Here is a 13054-nt window from a genome sequence, read left to right on the forward strand (position 1 = left end):
TCTCTTCTGGCCTCCCGGGTTATTATTCCCGTTCCCCCATCTCGGAGAAGTGTTAGGGTTCTATGCCAATCTGTTTCTGGTCCAGAGACCAGAAGAATCGGTCCGCCCCAGTTTCAACCTAAAATAATTGAGCAGGTATCTCCATTTGCCCAGGTTCTGCATTGAATCCCTGCGTTCCTTAACGTTGATCCTGGAACTGGGGGATTTCATGGCTTCTTTGGACATCCAGGATGACTACTTTCACATTCCCATCAGGGAATGTCATCTGCGCTTTCTCAGTTTTCAGCAAGGGAGAAATATTTCCAATTTCAGGCTTTGATCTCACCCATCTAGCTTTGACGGGATGGCTCCTGAGACATCGATCCTAAGTGCAAAGGGTTTCTCATCAGAAGTCATGAAAACCCTGCTGCATGCTAGAAAACCTTCTTCAGCTCGCATCTATTAAAGAGTCTGGAAAACTTACTTTAAATGGTGTTCGGCTTGGAGATTGAATCCCCGCTCTTTCCACTTGTCTAGGATCCTATTCTTCTTACAAGCGGGATTGGATTTGAGCCTACATCTTTCATCAAAGTACAGCTATCGACCCTTTTTCACCGTAAAATGTCATTGTTGCCAGATGTGGAAACCTTTTATCCAGGGTGTGCTACATGTCTAGCCTTCATTTGTTCAGCCTGTGGCTCTGTGGGACTTATGCTTGGTACTTTGCTACCTCCAAGACCCCCCCTTTGAGCCCTTAGAAACGGTGGATCTACATTGGCTTATGTGGAAGACCGTTTTCCTTCTAGCCATTGAGTCGGCTCATCAAGTTTCACATTTGGGTGCATTGTCCTTCCCCTTCCTGATTATCCATCATGACCAGGTGGTCCTTCACACCCGCCTTGGTTATCTTAGAAAGGTTGTTTCCCGGTTTCACATTAACCAAGAAATTGTGGTTCCTGCTTTTTCGCCTCCCTGATGCCCAGACACCTGCAGCTCCATCTTCTATACATACAGTTCCGGTATGCCCCATGGATTCAGAAAACAGGATTTTACAGATAAGACAAAAATTCCCTTTTTATTCCAAATATTTCCCACTATGTTAAGCTTGTGAATTAGTTTAAATAAATGTTAAAGCACTGTTTTCTTATCTTTTTCCAGAGTTGTTTACCAATTCAAAAGTTCCAAAAAGTCAAACAATGGTACAGATGTTAATGCAGGTCAAATACCACAGTTGTTGTATAGGTAAGTTATACTTTTTTTCATACACAATTAAAAAGGTAGAAACTCCTACTAAAACCAGTCATTTTACCAAATTGTCCTACTGAATTAGTTGCCATTTTTAATGTAAGGTTGATTTGTGAATGACAGGTTGCCAACAAGCGATGGAAGTGCTGCCAAAGGAAAGCAGCAAGTCAGTGAGCCAGTGCATATCCTGAAAAGATCATTTGCTCGGTCTGTTTCAGTGGTGAGTAACTTTGTCTTTTTCTGTATTCTTTTATAACATGGCAGCCTCATCTGGTACACTCGTGGATGGGATGAAAAATACATGGACCTAACTATTTGGTACCTTTGTGGGTTGGAATATATAACCCATGGAAGTTATTTCCCAAAATGTCTGCACCAACCATGCAATATGCTTATTGTGCTCTCTAGGTTTCGGTTGATTTTAATGATCTCTGTGTGGTTTTCTATTTTTTTTGCAACACCAAATCCTTGTACAATGTGCCATGTTTTCTGATGTCTGTAAAGCGACTTTGAGTCCTATGGGAGAAAAGCGCTATATAAATAAAATTATTATTATTAACATGCAATAAGCAAGTATGTGTTTGTATAAGGTGATGCTAAAGTGATTTCGGTCTTGCCCTCTTTAAAACATGTTTTCATTTTTGTAATATCTATTAAAATAAGTGAACTTAGCCAGTCTTCACTATTTTAAGTGCAATCAATTTGTGCAGTGCAACTTTAACCTGTATTTCTGACTGCAGTATTTGTAGTCTGTCTTGTATTTAACAAACAAAAAAAAGTTTAATGTGTTCTAGACTGCACCTGATGTAGGCCAGGTATATACTCATATTGAATTACTTTTGGAGCGAATGGTCTAGTCTTCTAAAATGTGTTTAATCATGTTAATTTCAATGGAGCACAATGTTTTGAATACTTACGGATGCAAAAGATTGAGTTCAGATGACTTAAGCTGCCCACACACTAGACCAACTTTCATCCAACTAGTTGATTGGTTGGAATGAAAATCTGGTAACGGATGGGAGTAAATGATGATCAGCAATTTGTTCGTAAAATGCCAGAAAACAGATGAAAATGGTCATCAGACAATTTTATTAAATGTTTGATCTAAGCAATTTGTTCAAACAACAGTTTTTGTCCATTTTCCAGCATTTGGGAGCAAATTGCTGATTGTCATTTGCTTACATTCCTTACCAGATTTTCATTCCAACCAATCAACAAGTTGGCTGGTTGGATGTAAGTTGGTCTAGTGTGTGGCCTGCTTAACTGCCTCATTCATTTTGAACCAATCTTTAATCTTGGACTGTTAGGGGTTGAGGGCCGAGTTTAGGAGCCACTGGATTACACCAGGAATGACCGTACTAGAAACATGTAGTTGGTATGGTGATGCTTGAAGTACTGGTTCCTGTTGTACTGCCTATTTACACGTCTTTTTAGTAGGGGTGAGCGGGTTCGGTTTTACTCGGATCTTTTTATTGGCTAACGCCGAACATGTGTTTTGGATAGCGAATAAAATCGAGACGAATTTGCAGTAAAGTGGCGATAAGAACCGAGTAAAACCGAACCCGCTCACCCCTACTTTTTAGCATTAAAAACTCTGGTAAAAGCTTAAAGATGACCCTCCTTTATGTGAGCATTGGGCCTTTCTGCTATTCCGATGTTCACGTAGTTGAAAGATTGTAGGTAATTTGCACATGTCCCAGCTGCATTGTGCACGCGCTACAAATGAATTGCGCTCGCTGTGAGGATTCAGTCACAATTTATTGACAGGAAGAGACCGTTTTGTAGCTGGTTGCAGGGAGTTCCGGCCAAAACGTGGGCGTGTCTGGGCCGATTCATGGGCGTGTACTAGCCAGCATCTGCGATCGCGTATGCAGAGAACAAAGCTCCAGCGTCTCAATTACCACGTCCATTCTGAGTGACCATAGACTAACTTGAGTCGATGTTTTGAGGATGTGCGTCCATTGCTACGTTTGTGTATGCAGGCAGCTACAATTTACCCTCCTTAAGGTTTTTTTTCCCTAAAGTTGAGGACTGATAGGGGGAGAAGACCTACAGTGCCTTGCAAAAGTATTCTCCCCCTTTGCATTTTTCATGTTTTGTTGCCTCACAACCTGGAATTAAAATGGATTGTTTGAAGGTGTGCATCATTTCATTCACAGAACATGCCTACAACTGTGAAGTTGTGTGTTTTTTTATATTGTGAATCAAACAACATATAATACAACATAACAGAAAACGTCAGCGTGCATAACTATTCACCCCCCTAAAGTCAGTACTTTGTCGAGCCACCTTTTGTGTCAATTACAGCTGCAAGTCGCTTTGGATAAGTCTCTATGAGCTTGCTACATCTTGCCCCTGGGATTTTTGCCCATTCCTCAAGGCAAAACTTCTCCAGCTTCTTCATGTTGGATGGTTTCCGCTTGTGAGCAGCAATCTTCAAGTCTGACCACAGATTCTCAATTGGATTGAGATCTGGGCTTTTACTAGGCCATTCCAACACATTTAAATGTTTCCCCTTAAACCACTCGAGCGTTGCTTTAGCAGTATGCTTCGGGTCATTGTCCTGCTGGAAAGTGAACCTCCGCCGCAGTCTCAAATCACAGGCAGAGTGAAACAGGTTTTGCTCAAGAATATCCCTGTATTTAGCACCATCCATCTGTCCCTCGACTCGAATCAGTTTCCCAGTCCCTGCTGCTGAGAAACATCCCCACAGCATGATGCTGCCCCCACCATGTTTCACTTTGGGGATGGTGTTCTTGGGGTGATAGCATGTGTTGGGTTTGTGCCAGACATAGCGTTTTCATTGGTGGCCGAAAAGTTCAATTTTAGTCTCATCTGACCAGAGCACCTTCCTCCATACATTTGGGGAGTCGCCCACATGCCTTTTGGCAAACTCAAATTGTGTTGTCTTATTTTTATCACTAAGTAATGGCTTTTTTTCTGGCCACTCTTCCATAAAGCCCAGCTCTATGGAGTGTACGGCTTATTGTGATCACATGCACAGCTATACCAGTCTCTGCTGTGGAACTCTGCAGCTCCTTCAGGGTTACCTGTGGTGTCTGTGCTGCCTCTCTGATTAATGCCCTCTTTTTGCGGTCTGTGAGTTTTGGTGGGCGGCCCTCTCTTGGCAGGTTTGTTGTGATTCCATGTTCTTGCCATTTGATGATGATGGATTTGATGGTGCTCCGGGGGATCATAAAAGATTTGGTTATTTTTTTTTTTATAACTTAACCCAGAATTGTACTTAACTTTGTCCCTGACTTGTTTGGAGAGCTCCTTGGTCTTCATGGTGTGATGCCTCTTGCTTAGTGGTGTTGCAGCTTCTGGGGCCTTTCAGAAAAGGTGTGCTTATACTGACAGATCATGTGAGACTTATATTTCACTCAGGTGGACTTAATTTCACTAATTGACTTCTGAAGGTAATTGGTTGCACAAGAACTTTTGAGGGGCTTCATAGTAAAGGGGGTGATTACATAAGCACATGCCAATTTTCAGAAGTTTTATTTATAAAGATTCTTTTTTATATATATTTTTCTAATTTCACTTCACCAAATTAGACCTGGTAATATATAGGAGCAAATTACAGTCAATCCATATGGTTTTAAACACTGGAAAACGGATAACAAACAATTGTTCAAATTGGTTACATTCGTGTGTTTTAACCAATTTGTCTGAACGACCATTTTTGTCTGTTTTCCAGTGTTTGGGAGCAAATGGTCGATTGTCATTTGCTCCCATACATTACCAGATTTTCACTCCAACCAGCTAGATTGGACAGATATCTGACAGATAATTGTATAGTGTATACCCAGCATTAGTTATAATTTGCTGTTTTAGCAACTGCTAAGCGGCAGAATTTGCAAATGCACTTGCATTAGTGTACAACTCTGAATCAGGCCCATTGTTTGCAGTATATCTAATTTAATTGCACCAACATATAAAATTAGCCCAAGTCAACAGCTTGGAAGAGAACTTGACTGTAAAAATCTGAGTTATGGTATAACATACCTTAGATAACTCTCTTCGAGGTTCATAGGGTCCACCGAATCACCTTGGGCTATATAGTGAAAATTATGCATTGCACCAAACAGCCTCTAGCTTTGTAGCTCCCAGAATGCATAGGTCCTCCTCCCTGCCCCTAGCCACAGGCCTTCAGTTTGTAAACAAGCCTAACAGCAGGAGAAGGAAGTACATCGCACACAAGAAACACTCAACATACGAAGAGGGAATCAATGATATGAAAAAAGAACAGATCCCAATTGAGGCCAGGTGCATCAGAGAGGGTGCTTTGTGGACCCTATGGACCTCGAAGAAAGAATTATCTAAGGTATGTTATGCCATAACTCTGATTTTCTTCAGGGTCCATAGGGTCCACAGAATCTACCTTGGGGACGTCCTAAAGCAGTCCCTTAAGGGTGGTGACACTCCTGCGCAGAGAGGAGAATCCGCCACCCAAAGGAAGCATCCTTGGAGGCAAACATATCAAAAGCATAGAATTTGATAAACGTATTTACGGAAGACCAAGTGGCTGCCTTGCACAGCTGTTCAGCTGAGGCACCATGTCTAATCCTTTACGACGGTCCAACAGACCGAGTATAATGTGCTGTCATCTTGTTAGGAACAGGGAAATCAGCCTGTATGCGCAGCCAGCGAGCCAAAGTCTGTGCCAAAGTCTGTTTGTTCTCTGGCCAGCCACATTTGTAAAACCCATATAACACAAACAGTGAGTCTGATTTCCTAATGGAGCTGGTACGATTCACGTAGATACAAAGGGCTCGAACCACATCCAGGGAAGCTTCACCTGTAGACAGGTCTGAAGACTCAAAGGTCGGAACTACAATCTCCTAATTTTTATGGAAATAGGAAACCACTTTTGGAAGGTAACCCGCCTTAGTACGGAGGACAGCTCTATCTTGATGGAAAATCAAATATGGAGAGCGATATGACAGAGCTGCCAAGTCAGAAACTCTACGGGCCGAGGCGATAGCAAGGAGAAAGTGTCTTCGCTGTCAACCATTTTATGTCCACCGTATTCAAAGGAAGCCGTCTGCAATGCCATGAGAACCAAAGTCAAATCCCACGATGCCACCGGAGGGACAAATGGAGGTTGCAGCCGGAGAACCACCTGCAAGAATATTCTAACATCCGGCAGAGGGGCAATTCTGTATTGGAACAAAACTGACAGTGCGGAAACGTGACCTCTCAAGGTAGCCAGGCAAAGACCCAAGTCTAATCCCACCTGAAGAAAAGCAAGTATTCTTGCGACCTTGAAAACCTTAGGGTCATATGTTCTGTGAGCACACCGAAGAATAAACGAATGCCAAATTCTGTGATGGATGCGGACGGAAGCAGGCTTCCTTGCCCTTAGCATCGTCTGAACCGGAGGCTGAGAAACCCTTGGCCTCGAGGACGTCAGACTCAACAGCCATGCCGTCAAAGCCAGCCGAGGTAAACCCTAATATAGGCAGGGACCCTGCCCTAGCAGATCCGGCCGTAGAGGCAGTGGAAGTGGACTGTCTATGGATAGACATGTCAGGTCGGAGAACCAATGTCTCCTGGCCCAGGCAGGGGCTATTAGTATTATCTTGCCGCCTTCCTGCTTGAACTGTCTGACGACCCTTTGGTGGAGAGAGATTGGAGGAAACAGGTATGCCAACCTGAAATCCCATCTCACCGCCAGAGCATCCACGGTGGCGGCTGAGTGGTCCCTCGTTCTGGAACCCGTATCTGGGGACTTTGTGATTGTGTCATGACGCCAAGTGGTCCACATCCGGTAATCCCCACTTGTTCACCAGGATTTGAAAGACCTCCAGATGAAGAGCCCATTCTCTGGCGTGTATTTCCTGGCGACTTGGGAAGTCCACTTCCCCGTTGAGAACACCTGGGATAAATATTGCCGATATTGCAGGAAGATGGCATTCTGCCCACCGCAGAATTTCTGCCATTTCCCTCATGGCAGCCAGACTTCGTATGCCTCCTTGATGGTTGATGTAGGCCACTGCTGTTGCACTGTCGGACTGAACCTAGACAGGCCTACCCTGTAGGAGGTCCTGCGCCAGTATGAGCGCTCTGTGCACTGCACGAAGCTCCAACATATTTATTGGTAGATAACTTTCCTGCATCGACCACCTTCCCTGGAAGGTCTGGTGATCTGTCACCACTCATCCTCGCAGACTTTCCTCTGTGGTGAGAAATACCCAATACGGTACCCATAACGGACGAACCTTGTTTAAATGAGTCGTCTCGAGCCACCAGACGAGGGAGAGCCGAACCTCTGGTGAGATGCGAATCATCTGGGACTTTATCCGATGATACTGTCCATCCCAATGAGCCAGGATCCAATTCTGCAGGGACCTGGAGTGGAACTAGGCATAAGCCACCATGTCGAATGTGGATACCATGGAGCCCAGCACTTGCATTGCCAAGTGTACCGACACTCTTTGCTTGCAGAGAAGACTGCGCTTCTGAGACTGTAGAGCCACAATCTTGTCCTCTGGTAGAAGAATCCTCTGTCCCAGAGAATCCAGCAGTGCCCCCAAGTGCACCATCTGCTGAGTTGGAGAAATAGACGACTTCTTCCAATTTATTATCCAGCCCTGCTCTTGGCAGACAATGGTCATCTGGAGATGACATTGCAATATCTCCTGAGATTGTGCTAATATCAGGAGATCATCCAAATATGGCAGTGTCCTGACTCCTTGTCGTCTGAGATGAGCCGTCATGACTGCCATTATTTTGTACATATTCGAGGAGCTGTGGCTAGCCCGAATAGTAGAGCTTGAAATTGGAAATGTTGATGATCTACCGCCAATCTTAAAAATCTTTGGTGGGATCCTGCAATCGGAACATGCAGATATGCATCCTGTATGTCCAGAGAAACCATGAATTCCCCAGGCTCCATTGATAGCATAATTGACCGTAGGGTTTCCATACGGAATTTTGGCATATGGATGAACCTGTTAAAAGACTTCAGATTCAGGATAGGGCGGTGTGACCTATTCGGTTTTGAATCAAAAATAAATTTGAATTACAACCCTTTCCTTGTTGCGTCACAGGGACGGGACTATGACTCCTGATTTTCAGGAGTTCCCCAATACACTCCCGGTAGGCCCAAGCTCTGACCAGGTCTAAAGGGAGGTTTGTATCCACAAACCTCTGAGGGGCATGCCTCAGGAACGTGATGGCATAACCCTGAGAGACCAGCTCTCGAACACAGGCATTCGTAGTTGTCTGATACCAAGCCTGGGAGAACTGTAAGAGTCTGCCTCCAACCCTGAGACTCCACAGGGGGAGGCCCACCCCATCACACACTTACTATCTGGCTTGGAGGCCTGACTAAGATTTCTTGGGCTGACGTGTCTTGTGGGCATGACTATGTCTAGAGGAAGCCTGACCCTTCGCCCTACTCTGTGGGCAAAAGGCCCAAGCTGCCGACTGCCTAAATTTAGGAGTAGTAGTAGATGGCAGTTCAGCTGACTTTGGTGTTGCCAGAGAAGTCATTATGTCATCCAGTTCTGGTCCAAACAGTACCTTCCCTGCAAAAGGCAATGATTGGATCCTGCATCCACCTTCCAGGTTTTTAGCCAAAGGGATCTTCGAGCTGCAATTGAAGTTGCCGAGACCCTAGAAGCCAAAATACCTGCATCAATGACCGCTTCCACCATATGCACAGCTGGTTCTCTCATCTGATAGAGAAAAGACTGCTGTTCTCTGGTAACCTCAGGCATAGTGCCTCCCAGAGCTTCCAGAGCTTTTGCTACTCAGGCTACAGCCATAGCTGGTCTGGTAATAGCTCCAGATAATGAAAAGATTGATTTCAAATGATTATCAAGTTTCTTATCTGTAACCTCTTTTAAGGAGGATTCTGCAAGAATGGGTAACGTACCGCTCCTAATCAACCTCACGACATGAGCGTCTATCCTTGGGGGAACTTCCCATTTGTTACACTCACCAAGTGCAAATGGGTACTGAGAGGTTATATTTCTTGTAGCATGAAAATGCTTCCCAGGTGTACTCCATGCCTCAGACATAAGATTTGTCAGTTGTTCAGACTGAGGAAAATAGTCTTTAGCCACCTTTTGACGCCTAAAGACCACCGTGGCTGTCGGTGGGGCCTCCTCTTCCTCTATACTGAGGACAAATCTAACCGCTCCCACCAGAGAGGGCACATCCACCAAAGACTGATGGTCTTCTACTGAGTAAGACCCAGAACTCTGAGTGTCCGAGTCTGAAGAGGAGTCCGGGTCATCATGAGGCAACTGATAGGAACCTCTCTTATGCCCCTGCTTTGCCACCACTTGTCTATCTGGCTGCTGAGGAGCTATAGACGGCGGCATACTCTGACTAGAGTGAGCAGTAGAATTAACCAAGCAGGAATTCATGGGGGGGCATATACATAAAAGGAATACCGCAGCCGGAGCCCGTGCTTCTGCGACTTTGTCTATTAAATGCGACAAAACCCTTGTACAAACCGGGGTGGTTCTAGCGCTTGAACTCTAGATGTACTAGCTTGAACATGTAGCTGTTTACAACAGAGGCTACACAGACCATCCAGGTTAACATCCTGCTCAGATAGGCCTGCCAAACATGAATCATAAAAAGAAGGAATTTACGACCTTTCCTTACTCTGTTGGTGGAAGCCTGGAATCAGCCCCACTGCAAATTTCAGACTTCAAGGCACATTGTTACATTTTATCCTTTGCCACCTCCTGACCGATCTAGATGGGAGGATTCCCCTGGCAGAGGCACCTATTGCACACTTACCGAAAGCAAGCACTCTGTCTACACGTTTATCTTTAGGACAAGCTCTCTCCACAGCTTGGTTTAACAATGCAGTGGAATGTTGGGCAGACTTCTTAGATCTCCTTAGTAGTACACCCCGAGTTGGTGGAAAATATCTGTTTGACCACATGGTACCTCAGTGAGACGGCCATTGATTTGATTAACCTCTAGGACCTTGGCCTCGGCAATTGCAGCCCAACATGCCCTTTGGCTATGCATTTGGCAGACGGGCTCCGAATTTAAAAAGGCCTTGGTGTCACTCCCATTCACAGGGGAGGTCTTTTTTGGTCTCGAGCTAACAAAGCTTATTGCAGCGACAGCATCATCCAAAACTACTTTTCTGACCTCATCCGCACGAAAACACCAATCTTCCTTTCGCTCCTTTTGTCTGCAAGGAAGGCCAAACTTTAGTCCCTCCCCCCCCCCCCCCAGAGGCCAAGCAGTCTTCTTTCACACCGTCCCCTCTTAGAGGACCTAGAGGATGTCATCCAGTCTCAGCCCGCCATCTGGCACCCAAGCAGGCTGAAAAATTCGACCCCATGACTCCTCCCCCCTTCACCCTCTCTCCTGGGAGTTTCAACAGTGGGGGCCCGTCTTCTTTGGTTCAGCGATCGTTTCTTTACAGGCCAGAAAAGTGGATTCAGAACATTGTTTCAGAGGGAATGCTGTCGAACTTCAGGGTACTACTCCACATTGTTTCATTGCAACTGGCCTTCCAGTGGATCCTGCCAAAGCCCATGCCCTTTGAACAGTCCATTAAGTTTCTTCTGGCTTCCGAGGTCATCATTCCTGTGCTTCCTCATCAGATAGGAAAAGGATTCTACTCCAACCTGTTCCTCGTCCCCAAACCGGACAGTCCTTCCGCACCATTTGGAATCTCAAGTCCCCTCCTCAATGTTCCCAGATTCAAAATTGAATCTCTCAGACCCATTGTTCAATCTTTGGAGCCCAAAGATTTCATGGCGTTCTTGCACATCAAGGACGCTTATCTGCATGTCCCCATTTGGCAATCCAACCAGTCCCTTCTGCAGTTCGCGGTGCTCACCGAGCACTTTCACTTTCAGGCTCTTCCTTTCGAGCTTGCCACGGGTATTCACAAAAGTGAGGGCAGCAGCTCTCCGACTTCAAAGGTATCAAAGTTTTTACCTTTTTGGATGACCAATTGTTTATGGCTTTCGGCGCCTTCTATCCTGGAAGATCATCTCCAAATATCTATCCAGTTGTTACAATCTCACAGGTAGATCTTGAACTTTTAGATGTCATCCCTTGTTCCTACTCAACAAATGCTACATGTAGGATCTCTCCCAGACACCTGGTCGTGGAGGATCTTCCTCCCAGCTGACAAGATTGCTGCGATCCAGTCAATAATACGATCACTGCTCAGCCGGAGGAAAGTCTCTATCCACATTTGCATGAAAGTCCTTGTTAAACATGTGTAAACATTTTTCATGATCGAATTTGCTCCTTTCCACTCCTACTTCTTTCAATGGGAACTATCTCCAAGTGGAACGGCTTTCAGCTCCAGATCCGTTCTCAGGTGATCCATCTGTCTCCCGGGTGAGACAATTCATTCAGTGGTGGCTCTTCACTCCTCACCTGGCAGGGGGGCTGTCCGTTTCAGAAAAGTGCATGGACTCTGCTCACAACGGACGCCAGCCTCCTGGGGTGGGGCCTCTGGACTCTGCACTTGACATTTCTAGGTTAGTGGTCACATCTGGAAGTACTCCTGCCCCTCAATATTCTGGACTTGCAGGCGGTCTACCTAACCCTCGTGCCGGCTTGTCATCTCTTGCAGGGACTCCTGGGCAAAATTCAATCGGGCAATGCAACGGCCGTCGCTACATAAACCAGGACAGTACAAGATTTGCTGGGAGACAGCGCGGGTCATGTCATGGGCCAAACGTAACCTACTGCCCCTATCTCATATTATCATCTTCGGCGTGGAAAACTGGGAGTCAGATTACCTCAGTCGCCAGGATATTCATGTGGGGGGAATGGTCTCTGCAACTAGCTGTTTTCTGTCTTCTAGTTGATCGTTGGGGCCAACCAGAGATCAACTTGATGTTCTCCATAACAAACTACAAGATGGTAAGGTACGGCTCCTAGTCTCTGTATCCAGGAGTGTATTTTTTTGACGCCCTATCTATCCTGTGGGCATTCAACCTAGTCTACCTCTTCCCTCGAACCGCTCTAATTCTTTGCATTCTCAACAAGCTGAAGGCAGAACATGTTCTGGCAATGCTGGTGATTTCATGTTGGCCTTGCCGGTCCTGGTATGCAGATCTTCAGTTATGTGTAGCCCCCTCCTTGACGGCTACCTCTCCGCCCAGATCTTCTCAGTCAACGAACTACCGAGACTGGTTTTGATGGGGTGGCTATTGAAACATCCATCTTAGCTGCACTGGTTTCTCGGATGCAGTGTTTAGGACTATGCTTCGGGCCAGGAAATGGTCTTCGGTTTGCATTGTGGAAGGCCTATATCGCCTGGTATTGCTTATTTTTTTTCTTTCAGAAGAAATTTGCGGCCATTCCTGCCGTTCAAACTTTCTTGCAAGAGGTTCTGCATATCCAGCCCCCCTTCGTTCCTTTGCTGGTGCTGTGGGATTTGGTCCTGGTGCTTCAGGCTCTACAAGAAGCCCCTTTTGAGCTATTACATCTGGGATGCCTGTGGTTTTTAACCTTGAAACTTTTTTTTTTGCCTACTATTTCCTCGACCAGCTGGGTATTGGCATTGTCAGACTTGTCACACAGATCCCGTTCCTCTTCTTTCACCAGGACTGGGTGGGCATCTGCATGAATATCATTTTTCTCCCAAAGGTGGTTTCCAGTTACCACAATCAACTCTGTGATTAAAGTCCTCTCCTCTATGTTCCTGTTTTAACCTTTGAGTATTTTATAGAGTTTATAGAGTCTTGTCAGGAAGCAGGAAGTGTGGTTGTTTCCTGAAGGTATTTTTTTTTTTTGAGAGCTAAGAAAAAAAAAAAAAAAAAAGGCTACAAATGCTATTCACTGCATATTCCATTAATAATGGTTGACATTAGTGAGGCAT

At 45.3% G+C, this 13054-nt stretch overlaps 1 protein-coding gene across 11 annotated transcripts in view; it reads left to right on the forward strand.

Annotated features, from left to right (window-relative positions):
• The window catches only part of MYCBP2 (MYC binding protein 2), a 339358-nt gene that overhangs the window by 149470 nt on the left and 176834 nt on the right, over positions 1 to 13054 (forward strand). For all 11 annotated transcript variants that reach the window (XM_088459230.1, XM_088459176.1, XM_088459189.1 and 8 more), the window contains 2 exons: positions 1138 to 1221; positions 1348 to 1444. In XM_088459230.1, coding sequence (XP_088315356.1) covers positions 1138 to 1221; positions 1348 to 1444 — 181 coding nt within the window. The remainder of the gene's footprint in view (positions 1 to 1137; positions 1222 to 1347; positions 1445 to 13054) is intronic.

This window comes from Taudactylus pleione, unplaced genomic scaffold (assembly GCF_031769625.1).
Source record: "Taudactylus pleione unplaced genomic scaffold, aTauple2 ptg000041l, whole genome shotgun sequence".
Classification (NCBI taxonomy): Eukaryota; Metazoa; Chordata; class Amphibia; order Anura; family Myobatrachidae; genus Taudactylus; species Taudactylus pleione.